Source organism: Engystomops pustulosus, chromosome 7 (assembly GCF_040894005.1).
Source record: "Engystomops pustulosus chromosome 7, aEngPut4.maternal, whole genome shotgun sequence".
NCBI lineage: Eukaryota > Metazoa > Chordata > Amphibia > Anura > Leptodactylidae > Engystomops > Engystomops pustulosus.
In genome coordinates this window covers 2404380-2423307 of record NC_092417.1, presented here as the reverse complement: position 1 = coordinate 2423307, position 18928 = coordinate 2404380, and the positions used below count along the sequence as shown (strand labels likewise).

Sequence of the window (18928 nt, the reverse complement as noted above, 5' to 3'; positions counted from 1 at the left end):
CTCTCATACTCTCTGTATAACACCCCCCATCCCTCATACTCTCTGTATAACACCCTCCATCTCTCATACTCTCTGTATAACACCCTCCATCCCTCATACTCTCTGTATAACACCCTCCATCTCTCACACTCTCTGTATTACACCCTCCATCCCTCATACTCTCTGTATAACACCCTCCATCTCTCACACTCTCTGTATTACACCCCCCATCCCTCATACTCTCTGTATAACACCCTCCATCTCTCATACTCTCTGTATAACACCCTCCATCTCTCATACTCTCTGTATAACACCCTCCATCCCTCACACTCTCTGTATTACACCCCCCATCCCTCCCACTCTCTGTATAACACCCCCCATCCCTCCCACTCTCTGTATTACACCCTCTTTGATGGCTGTGGTTGTAGTTATCATCATCCTGCAGCTCGGGGGGCTCCTTCCTTCCTCCGTGTCGCTGCTGTCACCTTCCTGACTTTGTGTCCCTCCGGTGCCCGTCCCCTCCGCACTCCCCTCTCCCTTCTCATCCTACCTGCCTCTCCTCCCTTCTCCCTCGTTACTTTTCCATCCTCCTCTTCTTGCTCATCCTCCTCTGTGTCCCCCCCAACCTCCTCACCCCGACTCCCCCCTGAGCGCTCCCCCTCCCAGGCGACTCCCTTCCTTCTCCCTTCATCCCTGTCTGGTCGTTACCTGTGGCTCCGCGGGGAGAACTTCCTGGGAATTTCACTCTTTATCCAATTCTAAAATATTATTTCATCTCCGGATAAATATTTCTTTCGCGTGGGGGAAAAAAACGCTGGATCTCTTGGTTCTGCTCTCCAGAAAGAATCTGGGTCCCCTCCAAGTTTCAGGGTTGGGAGTATCCGTGCCTCCTCCGTGCCTCCTCCGAGAGCCCCCGTGGAGAGACCTGGATGCTCCCCAGTAGATTGTGACATGTAGCCGGCGAAGGGTTAAGCAGCAGGGCTTGTGATAACAACCCCTTTGTCACAGAGTCAGGGGAAGGAAAAAAGGAAGCCACAGCCTCCGGATAATCGGGATCCTGTCCTCCAGTTACTTCCAGCAGCGGGAATCTAATGGCTGAGTGCGGCGCTCTCTTCTCACACAGACGAGGAGATGATTAACAAGAGTGTGCGTGTATCCGAGGGGCAGCAGTGAGCTCAGCGCTCCGGCGGCGGCTCCACTCCTCTCCTCGCTCACCTTTCTGCGGGGGCACCTGGAGCATGCGGCCCCTCTAACCATGCCCGGAGCTTGGGTGCTGACATGGCTGCTGGCTTGCTGCGTCCGACACAGCTCTTCCCAAAAAGTTCAGAATTTAACGTTGGCCGTGGTGCTACCCGAGACCAACTCCCAGTACCCGTGGGCTCAGCCCAGAGTCGGACCGGCCATCAGACTGGCCATTGAGCGCATCAACAATGACTCGGAGCTTCTGCCCGACCTCCACGTGTGGCCGGTGTTCGGGAACAGTGAGAATAAATACGGGAGATGTTCGGACGCCTCCGCCCCGTTGGTGGCCGTGGACTTTCAGTTCACCTACAAGCCTGCGGTGTTCATCGGGCCGGGTTGTATGTACTCGGCCGCCCCGGTGGGTCGCTTCACCAGTCATTGGAAGGTCCCGCTCATCACGGCCGGGGCCAGCGCCTATGGCTTTGGTGACAAAGACGAGGAGTACAAGTTTACCACCAGGATGGGTCCCATCTACCTGAAGCTGGGGCAGTTTGTCGTCCAACTCCACCAACAATACAACTGGAGCCAGCGCGCCATGGTGCTGTACAGCGCCGACAAGCAGGATGACCGGCCCTGCTACTTCACCATCGAGGGCCCCTACGTGGAGCTGAGAAAACTCAAGAACATGAGCGTCGCCGACATGAACATCAACGAGACAGAACCGACCAACTTCACCGGCATCATCCAGGACATTGTGCAGAAGAGTCGCAGTGAGTAATTCCTGAAAACATTCCGAATTCTGGGAAATGTTCTGGGGTTATAGAGAGTTATACGCTGATGTAGCAGAGCCGAGTGTGTTACTTAACTCTTTGACCGCTTAACGTTGCAATATAGTAGGTGTTACAATGACACATCCTGTTATCAGGTGACAAAGTCAGCTCTGCTACATCTGTACGTTTGTGCCCTGCTATGTAACCGAGGACCATGTATGACGACTTCTGACTGTCAGCTCTGCTACATCTGCACATTTCTGCTCTGCTATGTGACAACTTCTGGCTCTCAGCTCTGCAACATCTGCACATTTCTGCTCTGCTATGTGACTGCGGACCATGTATGACCATTTCTGACAGTCAGCTCTGCTACATCTGCACATTTGTGCTCTGCTATGTGACAACTTCTGGCTCTCAGCTCTGCAACATCTGCACATTTCTGCTCTGCTATGTAACCGAGGACCTTGTATGACGACTTCTGACTGTCAGCTCTGCTACATCTGTACATTTGTGCTCTGCTATGTGACCATTTCTGACGGTCAGCTCTGCTACATCTGCACATTTGTGCTCTGCTATGTGACCATTTCTGACGGCCAGCTCTGCTACATCTGCACATTTGTGCTCTGCTATGCATGTATGAACAATTTCTGACTGTCAGCTCTCCTGCATTGGACACAGTCAGGACTTTTTTTTGTGTCTTTTATCATCTATTTTGCACCTTGGAGCGTCAGCTCTGCTATATGTTATAGTGACCAGGTGCAGTAGACAGAGTTCTCCTCCCGCTCTGCTATATCTGACATCCTCAGCTCAGCCGTGTACATGCAGCAGAGTCAGCCTGCTATATGTTATAGTGACCAGGTGCAGTAGACAGAGTTCTCCTCCCGCTCTGCTATATCTGACATCCTCAGCTCAGCCGTGTACATGCAGCAGAGTCAGCTCTGCTATATGTTATAGTGACCAGGTGCAGTAGACAGAGTTCTCCTCCCGCTCTGCTATATCTGACATCCTCAGCTCAGCCGTGTACATGTAGCAGAGTCAGCTCTGCTATATCTTCTAGTGACCAGGTGCAGTAGACAGAGTTCTCCTCCTGCTCAGCTATATCTGACCTCCTGAGCTCAGCTGTGTACATGTAGCAGAGTCAGCACTGCTACATCTTCTAGTGACCAGGTGCAGTAGACAGAGTTCTCCTCCTGCTCTGCTATATCTGACATCCTCAGCTCAGCCGTGTATATGTAGCAGAGTCAGCTCTGCTACATCTTCTAGTGACCAGGTGCAGTAGACAGAGTTCTCCTCCCGCTCTGCTATATCTGACATCCTCAGCTCAGCCGTGTACATGTAGCAGAGTCAGCACTGCTATATCTGACCTCCTCAGCTCAGCTGTGTACATGTAGCAGAGTCAGCTCTGCTATATCTTCTAGTGACCAGGTGCATTAGACAGAGTTCTCCTCCCGCTCTGCTATATCTGACCTCCTCAGCTCAGCTGTGTACATGTAGCAGAGTCAGCTCTGCTACATCTTCTAGTGACCAGGTGCATTAGACAGAGTTCTCCTCCCGCTCTGCTATATCTGACCTCCTCAGCTCAGCTGTGTACATGTAGCAGAGTCAGCTCTGCTACATCTTCTAGTGACCAGGTGCATTAGACAGAGTTCTCCTCCCGCTCTGCTATATCTGACCTCCTCAGCTCAGCCGTGTACATGTAGCGGAGTCAGCTCTGCTATATCTGACCTCCTCAGCTCAGCCGTGTACATGTAGCAGAGTCGGCTCTGCTATATCTGACCTCCTCAGCTCAGCCGTGTACATGTAGCAGAGTCGGCTCTGCTATAACTGACCTCCTCAGCTCAGCCGTGTACATGTAGCAGAGTCGGCCCTGCTATATCTGACCTCCTCAGCTCAGCCGTGTACATGTAGCAGAGTCGGCCCTGCTATATCTGACCTCCTCAGCTCAGCCGTGTACATGCAGCAGAGTCGGATCCTGCTATTTGCTCAGCCTGTACGTCGGGGGTCCCCGGAGCCGCTCTCTTCGCTGCTGAATTAATATTGAAGGAATCGTTCAAAAACAAATTAACTTTTTGCAGTTAAAATGACATTAAAGTTTAATCCCCCCCCCTCCCCCCCCCTCGGATCTTGATTACTGGTAACGGGCAGCGACTCGTGAGCTCCGCTCCGGCTCCACGTAACGTGAATCTTCACCCCGAGAGGTTAATTCGCTGGTGACACAAGTAAAAAACGACGACAAATCTGCCATTAATGAGTTTTTAAGATCTCCTGGAGGAGTTTGGGATCAGCAAAATTCCTCAGTGACAGGAGGCATCACAGCCGCGCGCTGCCAAGTCTCCACGCCTGCCGAGAACTACGCCGAAATCTGCGCTCCAGGGGTGTAGCCCCAAACCCTCCGCTGGCCGCTGCCTCTCCATGATCAGCACTCACAGAGAACTACAGAACCCAACATGTGCCGACAACACCTGCTGGGATGTGTAGTTCTCCAGGGTCCATTGTGGTGGGTCAGGACCTCTGGATCTACACATTACACTACACTGTCCTCTCCGGCAGGGAAAGGGTTAGTCACTTTGGGGGAGTCACATAGTTACAGGCCCAGTGAATCAGTAACCAGTTACTATAACCAGAAACTGGCAGAGGGCGGCCATTTTATAACAAACAATAATAAGGTACAAGGGGGGGGGGGCATCAGAGCTTCCTGTGACTGAGGGCGCCGAGCCAACCACTCAGACGTATTGTTACCGGCGACAAACACATCACCTCCGCCCGAAACACAGGCCGAGCGAGCGCAACACGTGACAGAGAGGACAACAGCGAGCCAAACTCTACATACATGTAACCGTGTCCTCATATACCTGCTCTATATACCCCTCACACGTCTCCTCCTCATATACCTGCTCTATATACTCCTCACACATCTCCTCATATACCTGCTCTATATACCCCTCACACATCTCCTCCTCATATACCTGCTCTATATACCCCTCACACGTCTCCTCCTCCTCCTCATATACCTGCTCTATATACCCCTCACACGTCTTCTCATATACCTGCTCTATATACCCCTCACACGTCTCCTCCTCATATACCTGCTCTATATACTCCTCACACATCTCCTCCTCCTCATATACCTGCTCTATATACTCCTCACACGTCTCCTCCTCATATACCTGCTCTATATACTCCTCACACGTCTCCTCCTCCTCATATACCTGCTCTATATACTCCTCACACATCTCCTCCTCCTCATATACCTGCTCTATATACTCCTCACACGTCTCCTCATATACCTGCTCTATATACTCCTCACACGTCTCCTCATATACCTGCTCTATATACTCCTCACACGTCTCCTCCTCATATACCTGCTCTATATACTCCTCACACATCTCCTCCTCCTCATATACCTGCTCTATATACCCCTCACACGTCTCCTCCTCATATACCTGCTCTATATACTCCTCACACGTCTCCTCATATACCTGCTCTATATACTCCTCACACGTCTCCTCCTCATATACCTGCTCTATATACTCCTCACACGTCTCCTCATATACCTGCTCTATATACCCCTCACACGTCTCCTCCTCATATACCTGCTCTATATACTCCTCACACGTCTCCTCCTCCTCATATACCTGCTCTATATACCCCTCACACGTCTCCTCCTCCTCATATACCTGCTCTATATACCCCTCACACGTCTCCTCATATACCTGCTCTATATACCCCTCACACGTCTCCTCATATACCTGCTCTATATACTCCTCACACGTCTCCTCATATACCTGCTCTATATACCCCTCACACGTCTCCTCCTCATATACCTGCTCTATATACCCCTCACACGTCTCCTCATATACCTGCTCTATATACCCCTCACACGTCTCCTCCTCCTCATATACCTGCTCTATATACTCCTCACACGTCTCCTCCTCATATATCTGCTCTATATACCCCTCACACGTCTCCTCATATACCTGCTCTATATACTCCTCACACGTCTCCTCATATACCTGCTCTATATACCCCTCACACGTCTCCTCCTCATATACCTGCTCTATATACTCCTCACACATCTCCTCATATACCTGCTCTATATACCCCTCACACGTCTCCTCCTCCTCATATACCTGCTCTATATACTCCTCACACGTCTCCTCCTCCTCATATACCTGCTCTATATACTCCTCACACGTCTCCTCATATACCTGCTCTATATACTCCTCACACGTCTCCTCCTCATATACCTGCTCTATATACCCCTCACACGTCTCCTCCTCCTCCTCATATACCTGCTCTATATACCCCTCACACGTCTTCTCATATACCTGCTCTATATACCCCTCACACGTCTCCTCCTCATATACCTGCTCTATATACTCCTCACACATCTCCTCCTCCTCATATACCTGCTCTATATACTCCTCACACGTCTCCTCCTCATATACCTGCTCTATATACTCCTCACACGTCTCCTCCTCCTCATATACCTGCTCTATATACTCCTCACACATCTCCTCCTCCTCATATACCTGCTCTATATACTCCTCACACGTCTCCTCATATACCTGCTCTATATACTCCTCACACGTCTCCTCCTCATATACCTGCTCTATATACTCCTCACACGTCTCCTCCTCATATACCTGCTCTATATACTCCTCACACATCTCCTCCTCCTCATATACCTGCTCTATATACCCCTCACACGTCTCCTCCTCATATACCTGCTCTATATACTCCTCACACGTCTCCTCATATACCTGCTCTATATACTCCTCACACGTCTCCTCATATACCTGCTCTATATACTCCTCACACGTCTCCTCCTCATATACCTGCTCTATATACTCCTCACACGTCTCCTCATATACCTGCTCTATATACCCCTCACACGTCTCCTCCTCATATACCTGCTCTATATACTCCTCACACGTCTCCTCCTCCTCATATACCTGCTCTATATACCCCTCACACGTCTCCTCCTCCTCATATACCTGCTCTATATACCCCTCACACGTCTCCTCATATACCTGCTCTATATACCCCTCACACGTCTCCTCATATACCTGCTCTATATACTCCTCACACGTCTCCTCATATACCTGCTCTATATACCCCTCACACGTCTCCTCCTCATATACCTGCTCTATATACCCCTCACACGTCTCCTCATATACCTGCTCTATATACCCCTCACACGTCTCCTCCTCCTCATATACCTGCTCTATATACTCCTCACACGTCTCCTCCTCATATATCTGCTCTATATACCCCTCACACGTCTCCTCATATACCTGCTCTATATACTCCTCACACGTCTCCTCATATACCTGCTCTATATACCCCTCACACGTCTCCTCCTCATATACCTGCTCTATATACTCCTCACACATCTCCTCATATACCTGCTCTATATACTCCTCACACGTCTCCTCCTCCTCATATACCTGCTCTATATACTCCTCACACGTCTCCTCATATACCTGCTCTATATACTCCTCACACGTCTCCTCCTCATATACCTGCTCTATATACTCCTCACACGTCTCCTCCTCATATACCTGCTCTATATACCCCTCACACGTCTCCTCCTCATATACCTGCTCTATATACTCCTCACACGTCTCCTCCTCATATACCTGCTCTATATACCCCTCACACGTCTCCTCCTCCTCATATACCTGCTCTATATACTCCTCACACGTCTCCTCCTCCTCATATACCTGCTCTATATACTCCTCACACGTCTCCTCATATACCTGCTCTATATACCCCTCACACGTCTCCTCCTCATATACCTGCTCTATATACTCCTCACACGTCTCCTCATATACCTGCTCTATATACTCCTCACACGTCTCCTCCTCCTCATATACCTGCTCTATATACTCCTCACACGTCTCCTCATATACCTGCTCTATATACTCCTCACACGTCTCCTCATATACCTGCTCTATATACCCCTCACACGTCTCCTCATATACCTGCTCTATATACTCCTCACACGTCTCCTCCTCATATACCTGCTCTATATACTCCTCACACGTCTCCTCATATACCTGCTCTATATACTCCTCACACGTCTCCTCCTCCTCATATACCTGCTCTATATACCCCTCACACGTCTCCTCCTCCTCATATACCTGCTCTATATACCCCTCACACATCTCCTCCTCATATACCTGCTCTATATACCCCTCACACGTCTCCTCCTCGTATACCTGCTCTATATACTCCTCACACGTCTCCTCATATACCTGCTCTATATACCCCTCACACATCTCCTCCTCATATACCTGCTCTATATACCCCTCACACGTCTCCTCCTCGTATACCTGCTCTATATACTCCTCACACGTCTCCTCATATACCTGCTCTATATACTCCTCACACGTCTCCTCATATACCTGCTCTATATACTCCTCACACGTCTCCTCCTCATATACCTGCTCTATATACCCCTCACACGTCTCCTCATATACCTGCTCTATATACTCCTCACACGTCTCCTCATATACCTGCTCTATATACTCCTCACACGTCTCCTCATATACCTGCTCTATATACTCCTCACACGTCTCCTCATATACCTGCTCTATATACTCCTCACACGTCTCCTCATATACCTGCTCTATATACTCCTCACACGTCTCCTCCTCCTCATATACCTGCTCTATATACTCCTCACACGTCTCCTCCTCCTCATATACCTGCTCTATATACTCCTCACACGTCTCCTCTTCCTCCTCCTCATGTGATCACAGCTCTATATAATCCTCACACGTCTCCTCCTCCTCCTCATGTGATCACAGCTCTATATAATCCTCACACGTCTCCTCCTCCTCCTCATGTGATTACAGCTCTATATAATCCTCACACGTCTCCTCCTCCTCATGTGATCACAGCTCTATATAATCCTCACACGTCTCCTCCTCCTCATGTGATCACAGCTCTATATAATCCTCACACGTCTCCTCCTCCTCATGTGATCACAGCTCTATATAATCCTCACACGTCTCCTCCTCCTCCTCCTCATGTGATCACAGCTCTATATAATCCTCACACGTCTCCTCCTCCTCCTCATGTGATCACAGCTCTATATAATCCTCACACGTCTCCTCCTCCTCATGTGATCACAGCTCTATATAATCCTCACACGTCTCCTCCTCCTCCTCCTCATGTGATCACAGCTCTATATAATCCTCACACGTCTCCTCCTCCTCCTCATGTGATCACAGCTCTATATAATCCTCACACGTCTCCTCCTCCTCCTCCTCATGTGATCACAGCTCTATATAATCCTCACACGTCTCCTCCTCCTCCTCATGTGATCACAGCTCTATATAATCCTCACACGTCTCCTCCTCCTCCTCCTCATGAGATCACAGCTCTATATAATCCTCACACGTCTCCTCCTCCTCATGTGATCACAGCTCTATATAACCCTCACACGTCTCCTCCTCCTCCTCCTCATGTGATCACAGCTCTATATACTCCTCACACGTCTCCTCCTCCTCATGTGATCACAGCTCTATATAACCCTCACACGTCTCCTCCTCCTCCTCATGTGATCACAGCTCTATATAATCCTCACACGTCTCCTCCTCCTCATGTGATCACAGCTCTATATAATCCTCACACGTCTCCTCCTCCTCATGTGATCACAGCTCTATATAATCCTCACACGTCTCCTCCTCCTCCTCCTCATGTGATCACAGCTCTATATAATCCTCACACGTCTCCTCCTCCTCCTCATGTGATCACAGCTCTATATAATCCTCACACGTCTCCTCCTCCTCCTCCTCATGTGATCACAGCTCTATATAATCCTCACACGTCTCCTCCTCCTCCTCATGTGATCACAGCTCTATATAATCCTCACACGTCTCCTCCTCCTCCTCCTCATGTGATCACAGCTCTATATAATCCTCACACGTCTCCTCCTCCTCCTCATGTGATCACAGCTCTATATACTCCTCACACGTCTCCTCCTCCTCCTCATGTGATCACAGCTCTATATAATCCTCACACGTCTCCTCCTCCTCCTCCTCATGTGATCACAGCTCTATATAATCCTCACACGTCTCCTCCTCCTCCTCCTCATGTGATCACAGCTCTATATACTCCTCACACGTCTCCTCCTCCTCCTCCTCATGTGATCACAGCTCTATATAATCCTCACACGTCTCCTCCTCCTCATGTGATCACAGCTCTATATAATCCTCACACGTCTCCTCCTCCTCATGTGATCACAGCTCTATATAATCCTCACACGTCTCCTCCTCCTCATGTGATCACAGCTCTATATAATCCTCACACGTCTCCTCCTCCTCCTCCTCATGTGATCACAGCTCTATATAATCCTCACACGTCTCCTCCTCCTCATGTGATCACAGCTCTATATAATCCTCACACGTCTCCTCCTCCTCCTCCTCATGTGATCACAGCTCTATATAATCCTCACACGTCTCCTCCTCCTCCTCATGTGATCACAGCTCTATATAATCCTCACACGTCTCCTCCTCCTCCTCCTCCTCATGTGATCACAGCTCTATATAATCCTCACACGTCTCCTCCTCCTCCTCATGTGATCACAGCTCTATATAATCCTCACACGTCTCCTCCTCCTCCTCCTCATGTGATCACAGCTCTATATAATCCTCACACGTCTCCTCCTCCTCCTCATGTGATCACAGCTCTATATAATCCTCACACGTCAATTTTTGTCATTAGAAGATTTTTTTGACAATTTAGGAATATTATTTTTGTTGAAAGGAAATCTATCACCAGGATGAAGGATTGTAAACTAAGCACGCTGACATACTGGTGTGCGCCCCCTCTTGCAGGTTCTGCTATTCTTTTAGCTTCTTAGGACCTTATTTTTACATTATGGAAATGAGCCTCTTTTTCTTTTTCAAAGCATCTTCTGCCGGAGTTGGCACACACCAGTATGTCAGTGTGCTTGGTTTACAATCCTTCATCCTGGTGGTAGATGCTCTTTAATTTTATATCTTGAGGCTCGGGGAAGCGATGGAGAGAGCGATTGCCATGGAGTACTTTATGTTACCGCAGCCTCAATGATCCAAACTACGAGCCTATGGTGAGAGCCCGGAGCCGCCTGTAACTATGTCCTGACGGCAGGACGAGGACGGGGACCCCCTTATGTCTCCCCTCTCATGGCTCAGTGATGATGTATCTAATCCCGTGGGTGTGATGTACCACGCGGTGACGTGTCCTGCCCCCGGTGCCACCTATGCGCGTGTTTCGGGGTAGTGATACCGTTACGTGGTTGGTTATGTCGCTGCACACGTATGTGTGACTCGGATCCTTGCACGTCGGCTCCACGCGTCACACGTCAGATGCTGACATAAGACACTTTGATGTAAACACTCACACTCGGGAAGGAAGCCTCGCACTCCCTGACAGCGGCTTCCACCCCTCATCCTGCGGAAGGATCCCGGCCACCGCTTCCTCGGCCACCTTAGGTTTAACCCTCACGCTGCCGCCTCGTCTGCATCTCATTGCTCTTACCACAAGGCAAAGATACCCGATAATTACCGGGTCACAGACCAGAAGCTGAGGAAACCGCTCATTACCCCAAGACCCATCAGTGTCCACCCCACCCCCTCCGAATAATGACATCTAATAGTGCCTCTTACCCACTGACCTATAAATACTGACTGCCTCTTACCCACTGACCTATAAATACTGACTGCCTCTTACCCACTGACCTATAAATACTGACTGCCTCTTACCCACTGACCTATAAATACTAAGTGCCTCTTACCCACTGACCTATAAATACTGACTGCCTCTTACCCACTGACCTATAAATACGAAGTGCCTCTTACCCACTGGCCTATATGTACTAAGTGCCTCTTACCCACTGACCTATAAATACTGACTGCCTCTTACCCACTGACCTATAAATACTAAGTGCCTCTTACCCACTGGCCTATATGTACTAAGTGCCTCTTACCCGCTGACCTATAAATACTGTCTGCCTCTTACCCACTGACCCATAAATACTGACTGCCTCTTACCCACTGACCTATAAGTACTAAGTGTCTCTTACCCACTGACCTATAAATACTAAGTGCCTCTTACCCACTGACCTATAATACTAAGTGCCTCTTACCCACTGACCTATAAATACTAAGTGCCTCTTACCCACTGACCTATAATATTAAGTGCCTCTTACCCACTGACCTATATGTACTAAGTGTCTCTTACTCACTGACCTAAAATTACTAATTGCCTCTTACCCACTGACCTAAAATTACTGACTGTCTCTTACCCACTGACCTATAAATACTAATTGCCATTTACCCACTGACCTATATGTAGTAATTGCTTCTTACCCACTGATACACAACTACTGTAACCACTGGTACCTAAGTACTGACTGTCTCTTACCCACTGACCTATAAGTACTGACTGTCTCTTACCCTCTAATACCTAAAATCTAGTTGCTGCTTACTCACTGCTCAGTACAATGCGGTGGCCGAGGTCATAGAGATCAGTGGGTAAGAGGCGCTTAGTACTTAGATATCAATAGGTAAGAGGCAATTATTACTATAAATGACTGGATAAGAAGCACTTAGTACTTAGATATCAGTGGGTAAGAGGCACTTAGTGCATAAAATCAGTGGGTAAGAGGCGCTTAGTGCATAAAATCAGTGGGTAAGAGGCACTCAGTACTATATGTCAGTGGGTAAGAGGCACTCAGTACTATATATCAGTGGGTAAGAGGCACTCAGTACTATATGTCAGTGGGTAAGAGGCACTCAGTACTATATGTCAGTGGGTAGGATGCACTTTGTACTAGATATCAGTGGGTAAGAGGCACTAATTACGCATAGTACATATCAGTGGGTAAGAGGCGCTGAGTTCTAGTCTGTACTGTGCCTCCCTCCTACTTATATCTATGACCTAGTGATCCCTTACCCACTATTACCTAGCAGCTGCCCCTGATATCAGAGTACCCCCTGCCCTCACCTGCTGCCCCTCACCCCCTTCCCTCACCTGCTGCCCTCACCTGCTGCCCCTCAACTCCTGCCCTCACCCGCTGCCCTCACCTGCTGCCCCTCACCCCCTGCCCTCACCTGCTGCCCTCACCTGCTGCCCCTCAACTCCTGCCCTTACCCACCGCCCCTCACCTCCTGCCCTCACCCCCTGCCCTCACCTGCTGCCCCTCACCCCCTTCCCTCACCCGCTGCCCCTCACCCCCTGCCCTCACCTGCTGCCCCTCACCCCCTGCCCTCACCTGCTGCCCTCACCTGCTGCGCCTCACCCCCTGCCCTTACCCACCGCCCCTCACCTCCTGCCCTCACCTGCTGCCCTCACCCGCTGCCCCTCACCCCCTGCCCTTACCCACCGCCCCTCACCTCCTACCCTCACCCACTGCCCTCACCTGCTGCCCTCAACCCCTGCCCTCACCTGCTGCCCCTCACCCGCTGCCCCTCACCCCCTGCCCTTACCCACCGCCCCTCACCCACTGCCCTCACCTGCTGCCCTCAACCCCTGCCCTCACCTGCTGCCCTCAACCCCTGCCCCTCACCTCCTGCCCTCACCTCACCTGCTGCCCCTCACCCCCTGCCCTCACCTGCTGCCCCTCACCCCCTGCCCTGGCCCGCTGCCCCTCACCCCCTGCCCTCACCTGCTGCCCTCAACCCCTGCCCTCACCTGCTGCCCCTCAACTCCTGCCCTCACCCCCTGCCCTTACCCACCGCCCCTCACCTCCTGCCCTCACCCCCTGCCCTCACCTGCTGCCCTCACCCGCTGCCCCTCACCCCCTGCCCTTACCCACCGCCCCTCACCCACTGCCCTCACCTGCTGCCCTCAACCCCTGCCCTCACCTGCTGCCCCTCACCCGCTGCCCCTCACCCCCTGCCCTTACCCACCGCCCCTCACCTCCTACCCTCACCCGCTGCCCGCAACCCCTGCCCTCACCTGCTGCCCCTCACCCCCTGCCCTTACCCACCGCCCCTCACCTCCTACCGTCACCCACTGCCCTCACCTGCTGCCCTCAACCCCTGCCCTCACCTGCTGCCCCTCACCCGCTGCCCCTCACCTCCTGCCCTCGCCCACTGCCCTCACCCGCTGCCCCTCTATCCCTGCCCTTACCCACCGCCCCTCACCTCCTGCCCTCACCCACTGCCCTCACCTGCTGCCCTCAACCCCTGCCCTTACCCACCGCCCCTCACCTCCTGCCCTCACCCACTGCCCCTCTATCCCTGCCCGGCACCCCCGCACCATGGAGTGAGAGCATCTGCTAATAACCTGAGAGCAGAACAATGCGTCCTCCCCTCCCTCCGCTGCTGAATGAAGCGACAGCGATAATAACGAGAAGGTTAGAACGAATCTGTTACACTCAGGAGATCCCCGGGGGCCCAGCCCGAGGGGCCCAGTCATGAGAGCAGATGAAGGTGGCCGTGTCCTATCCCACATAATGCACCACCAGCAGAGGCTCCGGGAGCCCGAGGCTCAGATACCAATTACACTGAGCGGGTCCAGGGCTATAGTGTCCCCTGCATGGACACCGCTAATTACCCCCTGCTACTGCCCCGTCCTGATTACTGAGGGCAAATGTCAGTCAGGAGCTGAAGCTGCGCCCTATAGGGGACCCCTGGCTACTACAGAGCAGCGGAGATCACATCCATATAATAGGGAAAGTGTGCCCGCATCTCCACCCTCAGCCATGACACTTCTCCTCTCTAGTCTCTGATGGATAGGCTGTATTCTCAGTGATGGCACCACTGCTCTCTAGTGAGGGATAGGCTGTATTCTCAGTGATGGCGCCGCTGCTCTCTAGTGATGGATAGGCTGTATTCTCAGTGATGGCGCCGCTGCTCTCTAGTGATGGATAGGCTGTATTCTCAGTGATGGCACCGCTGCTCTCTAGTGATGGATAGGCTGTATTCTCAGTGATGGCACCGCTGCTCTCTAGTGATGGGTAGGCTGTATTCTCAGTGATGACACCGCTGCTCTATAGTGATGGATAGGCTGTATTCTCAGTGATGGCACTGCTGCTCTCTAGTGATGGATAGGCTGTATTCTCAGTGATGACACCGCTGATCTCTAGTGAAGGATAGGCTGTATTCTCAGTGATGGCGCCGCTGCTCTCTAGTGATGGATAGGCTGTATTCTCAGTGATGACACCGCTGATCTTTAGTGAAGGATAGGCTGTATTCTCAGTGATGGCACTGCTGCTCTCTAGTGATGGATAAGCTGTATTCTCAGTGAAGGCGCCGCTGCTCTCTAGTGAAGGATAGGCTGTATTCTCAGTGATGGCACCGCTGATCTCTAGTGATGGATAGGCTGTATTCTCAGTGATGGCACCGCTGCTCTCTAGTGATGGATAGGCTGTATTCTCAGTGATGGCACCGCTGCTCTCTAGTGATGGATAGGCTGTATTCTCAGTGATAGCACCGCTGCTCTCTAGTGATGGATAGGCTGTATTCTCAGTGATGACACCGCTGCTCTCTAGTGATGGATAGGCTGTATTCTCAGTGATGGCGCCGCTGCTCTCTAGTGATGGATAGGCTGTATTCTCAGTGATGGCACCGCTGCTCTCTAGTGATGGATAGGCTGTATTCTCAGTGATGGCACCGCTGCTCTCTAGTGATGGATAGGCTGTATTCTCAGTGATGACACCGCTGATCTCTAGTGAAGGATAGGCTGTATTCTCAGTGATGGCGCCGCTGCTCTCTAGTGATGGATAGGCTGTATTCTCAGTGATGACACCGCTGATCTTTAGTGAAGGATAGGCTGTATTCTCAGTGATGGCACTGCTGCTCTCTAGTGATGGATAAGCTGTATTCTCAGTGAAGGCGCCGCTGCTCTCTAGTGAAGGATAGGCTGTATTCTCAGTGATGGCACCGCTGATCTCTAGTGATGGATAGGCTGTATTCTCAGTGATGGCACCGCTGCTCTCTAGTGATGGATAGGCTGTATTCTCAGTGATGGCACCGCTGCTCTCTAGTGATGGATAGGCTGTATTCTCAGTGATAGCACCGCTGCTCTCTAGTGATGGATAGGCTGTATTCTCAGTGATGACACCGCTGCTCTCTAGTGATGGATAGGCTGTATTCTCAGTGATGGCGCCGCTGCTCTCTAGTGATGGATAGGCTGTATTCTCAGTGATGGCACCGCTGCTCTCTAGTGATGGATAGGCTGTATTCTCAGTGATGGCACCGCTGCTCTCTAGTGATGGATAGGCTGTATTCTCAGTGATGGCACCGCTGCTCTCTAGTGATGGATAGGATGTATTCTCAGTGATGGCACCGCTGCTCTCTAGTGATGGATAGGCTGTATTCTCAGTGATGGCACCGCTGCTCTCTAGTGATGGATAGGCTGTATTCTCAGTGATGGCGCCGCTGCTCTCTAGTGATGGATAGGCTGTATGCTCAGTGATGGCACCGCTGCTCTCTAGTGATGGATAGGCTGTATTCTCAGTGATGGCACCGCTGCTCTCTAGTGATGGATAGACTGTATTCTCAGTGATGGCACCGCTGCTCTCTAGTGATGGATAGGCTGTATTCTCAGTGATGGCACCGCTGCTTTCTAGTGATGGATAGGCTGTATTCTCAGTGATGGTACCGCTGCTCTCTAGTGATGGATAGGCTGTATTCTCAGTGATGGCACCGCTGCTCTCTAGTGATGGATAGGCTGTATTCTCAGTGATGGCACCGCTGCTCTCTAGTGATGGATAGGCTGTATTCTCAGTGATGGAGCCGCTGCTCTCTAGTGATGGATAGGCTGTATTCTCAGTGATGGCACCGCTGCTCTCTAGTGATGGATAGGCTGTATTCTCAGTGATGGCGCCGCTGCTCTCTAGTGATGGATAGGCTGTATTCTCAGTGATGGCACCGCTGCTCTCTAGTGATGGATAGGCTGTATTCTCAGTGATGGCAACGCTGCTCTCTAGTGATGGATAGGCTGTATTCTCAGTGATGACACCGCTGCTCTCTAGTGATGGATAGGCTGTATTCTCAGTGATGACACCGCTGCTCTCTAGTGAGGGATAGGCTGTATTCTCAGTGATGACACCGCTGCTCTCTAGTGATGGATAGGCTGTATTCTCAGTGATGGCACCGCTGCTCTCTAGTGATGGATAGGCTGTATTCTCAGTGATGACACCGCTGCTCTCTAGTGATGGATAGGCTGTATTCTCAGTAATGGCACCGCTGCTCTCTAGTGATGGATAGGCTGTATTCTCAGTAATGGCACCGCTGCTCTCTAGTGATGGATAGGCTGTATTCTCAGTGATGTCACCGCTGCTCTCTAGTGATGGATAGGCTGTATTCTCAGTGATGGCACCGCTGCTCTCTAGTGATGGATAGCCTGTATTCTCAGTGATGACACCGGTGTTCTCTAGTGATGGATAGGCTGTATTCTCAGTGATGGCACCGCTGCTCTCTAGTGATGGATAGGCTGTATTCTCAGTGATGGCACCGCTGCTCTCTAGTGATGGATAGGCTGTATTCTCAGTGATGGCACCGCTGCTCTCTAGTGATGGATAGGCTGTATTCTCAGTGATGGATGGGCTGTATTCTCAGTGATGACACCGCTGCTCTCTAGTGATGGATAGGCTGTATTCTCAGTGATGGCACCGCTGCTCTCTAGAGATGGATAGGCTGTATTCTCAGTGATGACACCGCTGCTCTCTAGTGATGGATAGGCTGTATTCTCAGTGATGGCACCGTTGCTCTCTAGTGATGGATAGGCTGTATTCTCAGTGATGGCACCGCTGCTCTCTAGTGAAGGATAGGCTGTACTCTCAGTGATGGCACCGCTGCTCTATAGTGATGGATAGGCTGTATTCTCAGTGATGGCACCGCTGCTCTCTAGTGATGGATAGGCTGTATTCTCAGTGATGGCACCGCTGCTCTCTAGTGAAGGATAGGCTGTATTCTCAGTGATGACACTGCTGCTCTCTAGTGATGGATAGGCTGTATTCTCAGTGATGGCACCGCTGCTCTCTAGTGATGGATAGGCTGTATTCTCAGTGATGGTGCCGCTGCTCTCTAGTGATGGATAGGCTGTATTCTCAGTGATGGCACCGCTGCTCTCTAGTGATGGATAGGCTGTATTCTCAGTGATGGCACCGCTGCTCTCTAGTGATGGATAGGCTGTATTCTCAGTGATGGCACCGCTGCTCTCTAGTGATGGATAGGCTGTATTCTCAGTGATGACACCGCTGCTCTCTAGTGATGGATAGGCTGTATTCTCAGTGATGGCACCGCTGCTCTCTAGTGATGGATAGGCTGTATTCTCAGTGATGGCACCGCTGCTCTCTAGTGATGGATAGGCTGTATTCTCAGTGATGGCACGGCTGCTCTCTAGTGATGGATAGGCTGTATTGTCAGTGATGACACCGCTGCTCTATAGTGATGGATAGGCTGTATTCTCAGTGATGTCACCGCTGCTCTCTAGTGATGGATAGGCTGTATTCTCAGTGATGGCACCGCTGCTCTCTAGTGATGGATAGGCTGTATTCTCAGTGATGACACCGCTGCTCTCTAGTGATGGATAGGCTGTATTCTCAGTGATGGCACCGCTGCTCTCTAGTGATGGATAGGCTGTATTCTCAGTGATGGCACCGCTGCTCTCTAGTGATGGATAGGCTGTATTCTCAGTGATGGCACCGCTGCTCTCTAGTGATGGATAGGCTGTATTCTCAGTGATGGCACCGCTGCTCTCTAGTGATGGATAGGCTGTATTCTCAGTGATGGCACCGCTGCTCTCTAGTGATGGATAGGCTGTATTCTCAGTGATGGCACCGCTGCTCTCTAGTGATGGATAGGCTGTATTCTCAGTGATGACGACGCTGCTCTCTAGTGATGGATAGGCTGTATTCTCAGTGATGACACCGCTGCTCTCTAGTGATGGATAGGCTGTATTCTCAGTGATGACACCGCTGCTCTCTAGTGATAGATAGGCTGTATTCTCAGTGATGTATCTGCTGCTCTCTAGTGATGGATAGGCTGTAT

The 18928-nt window shown here is 50.8% G+C and overlaps 1 protein-coding gene across 1 annotated transcript in view; it reads left to right on the top strand.

Moving 5' to 3' along the window:
* The first annotated feature begins 408 nt into the window (after positions 1-408).
* Positions 409-18928, top strand: part of NPR1 (natriuretic peptide receptor 1) — a 70155-nt gene continuing 51635 nt past the window's right edge. Inside the window, exon 1 of the mRNA XM_072114478.1 lies at positions 409-1931. Coding sequence (XP_071970579.1) covers positions 1235-1931 — 697 coding nt within the window. The 5' untranslated portion in view covers positions 409-1234. The remainder of the gene's footprint in view (positions 1932-18928) is intronic.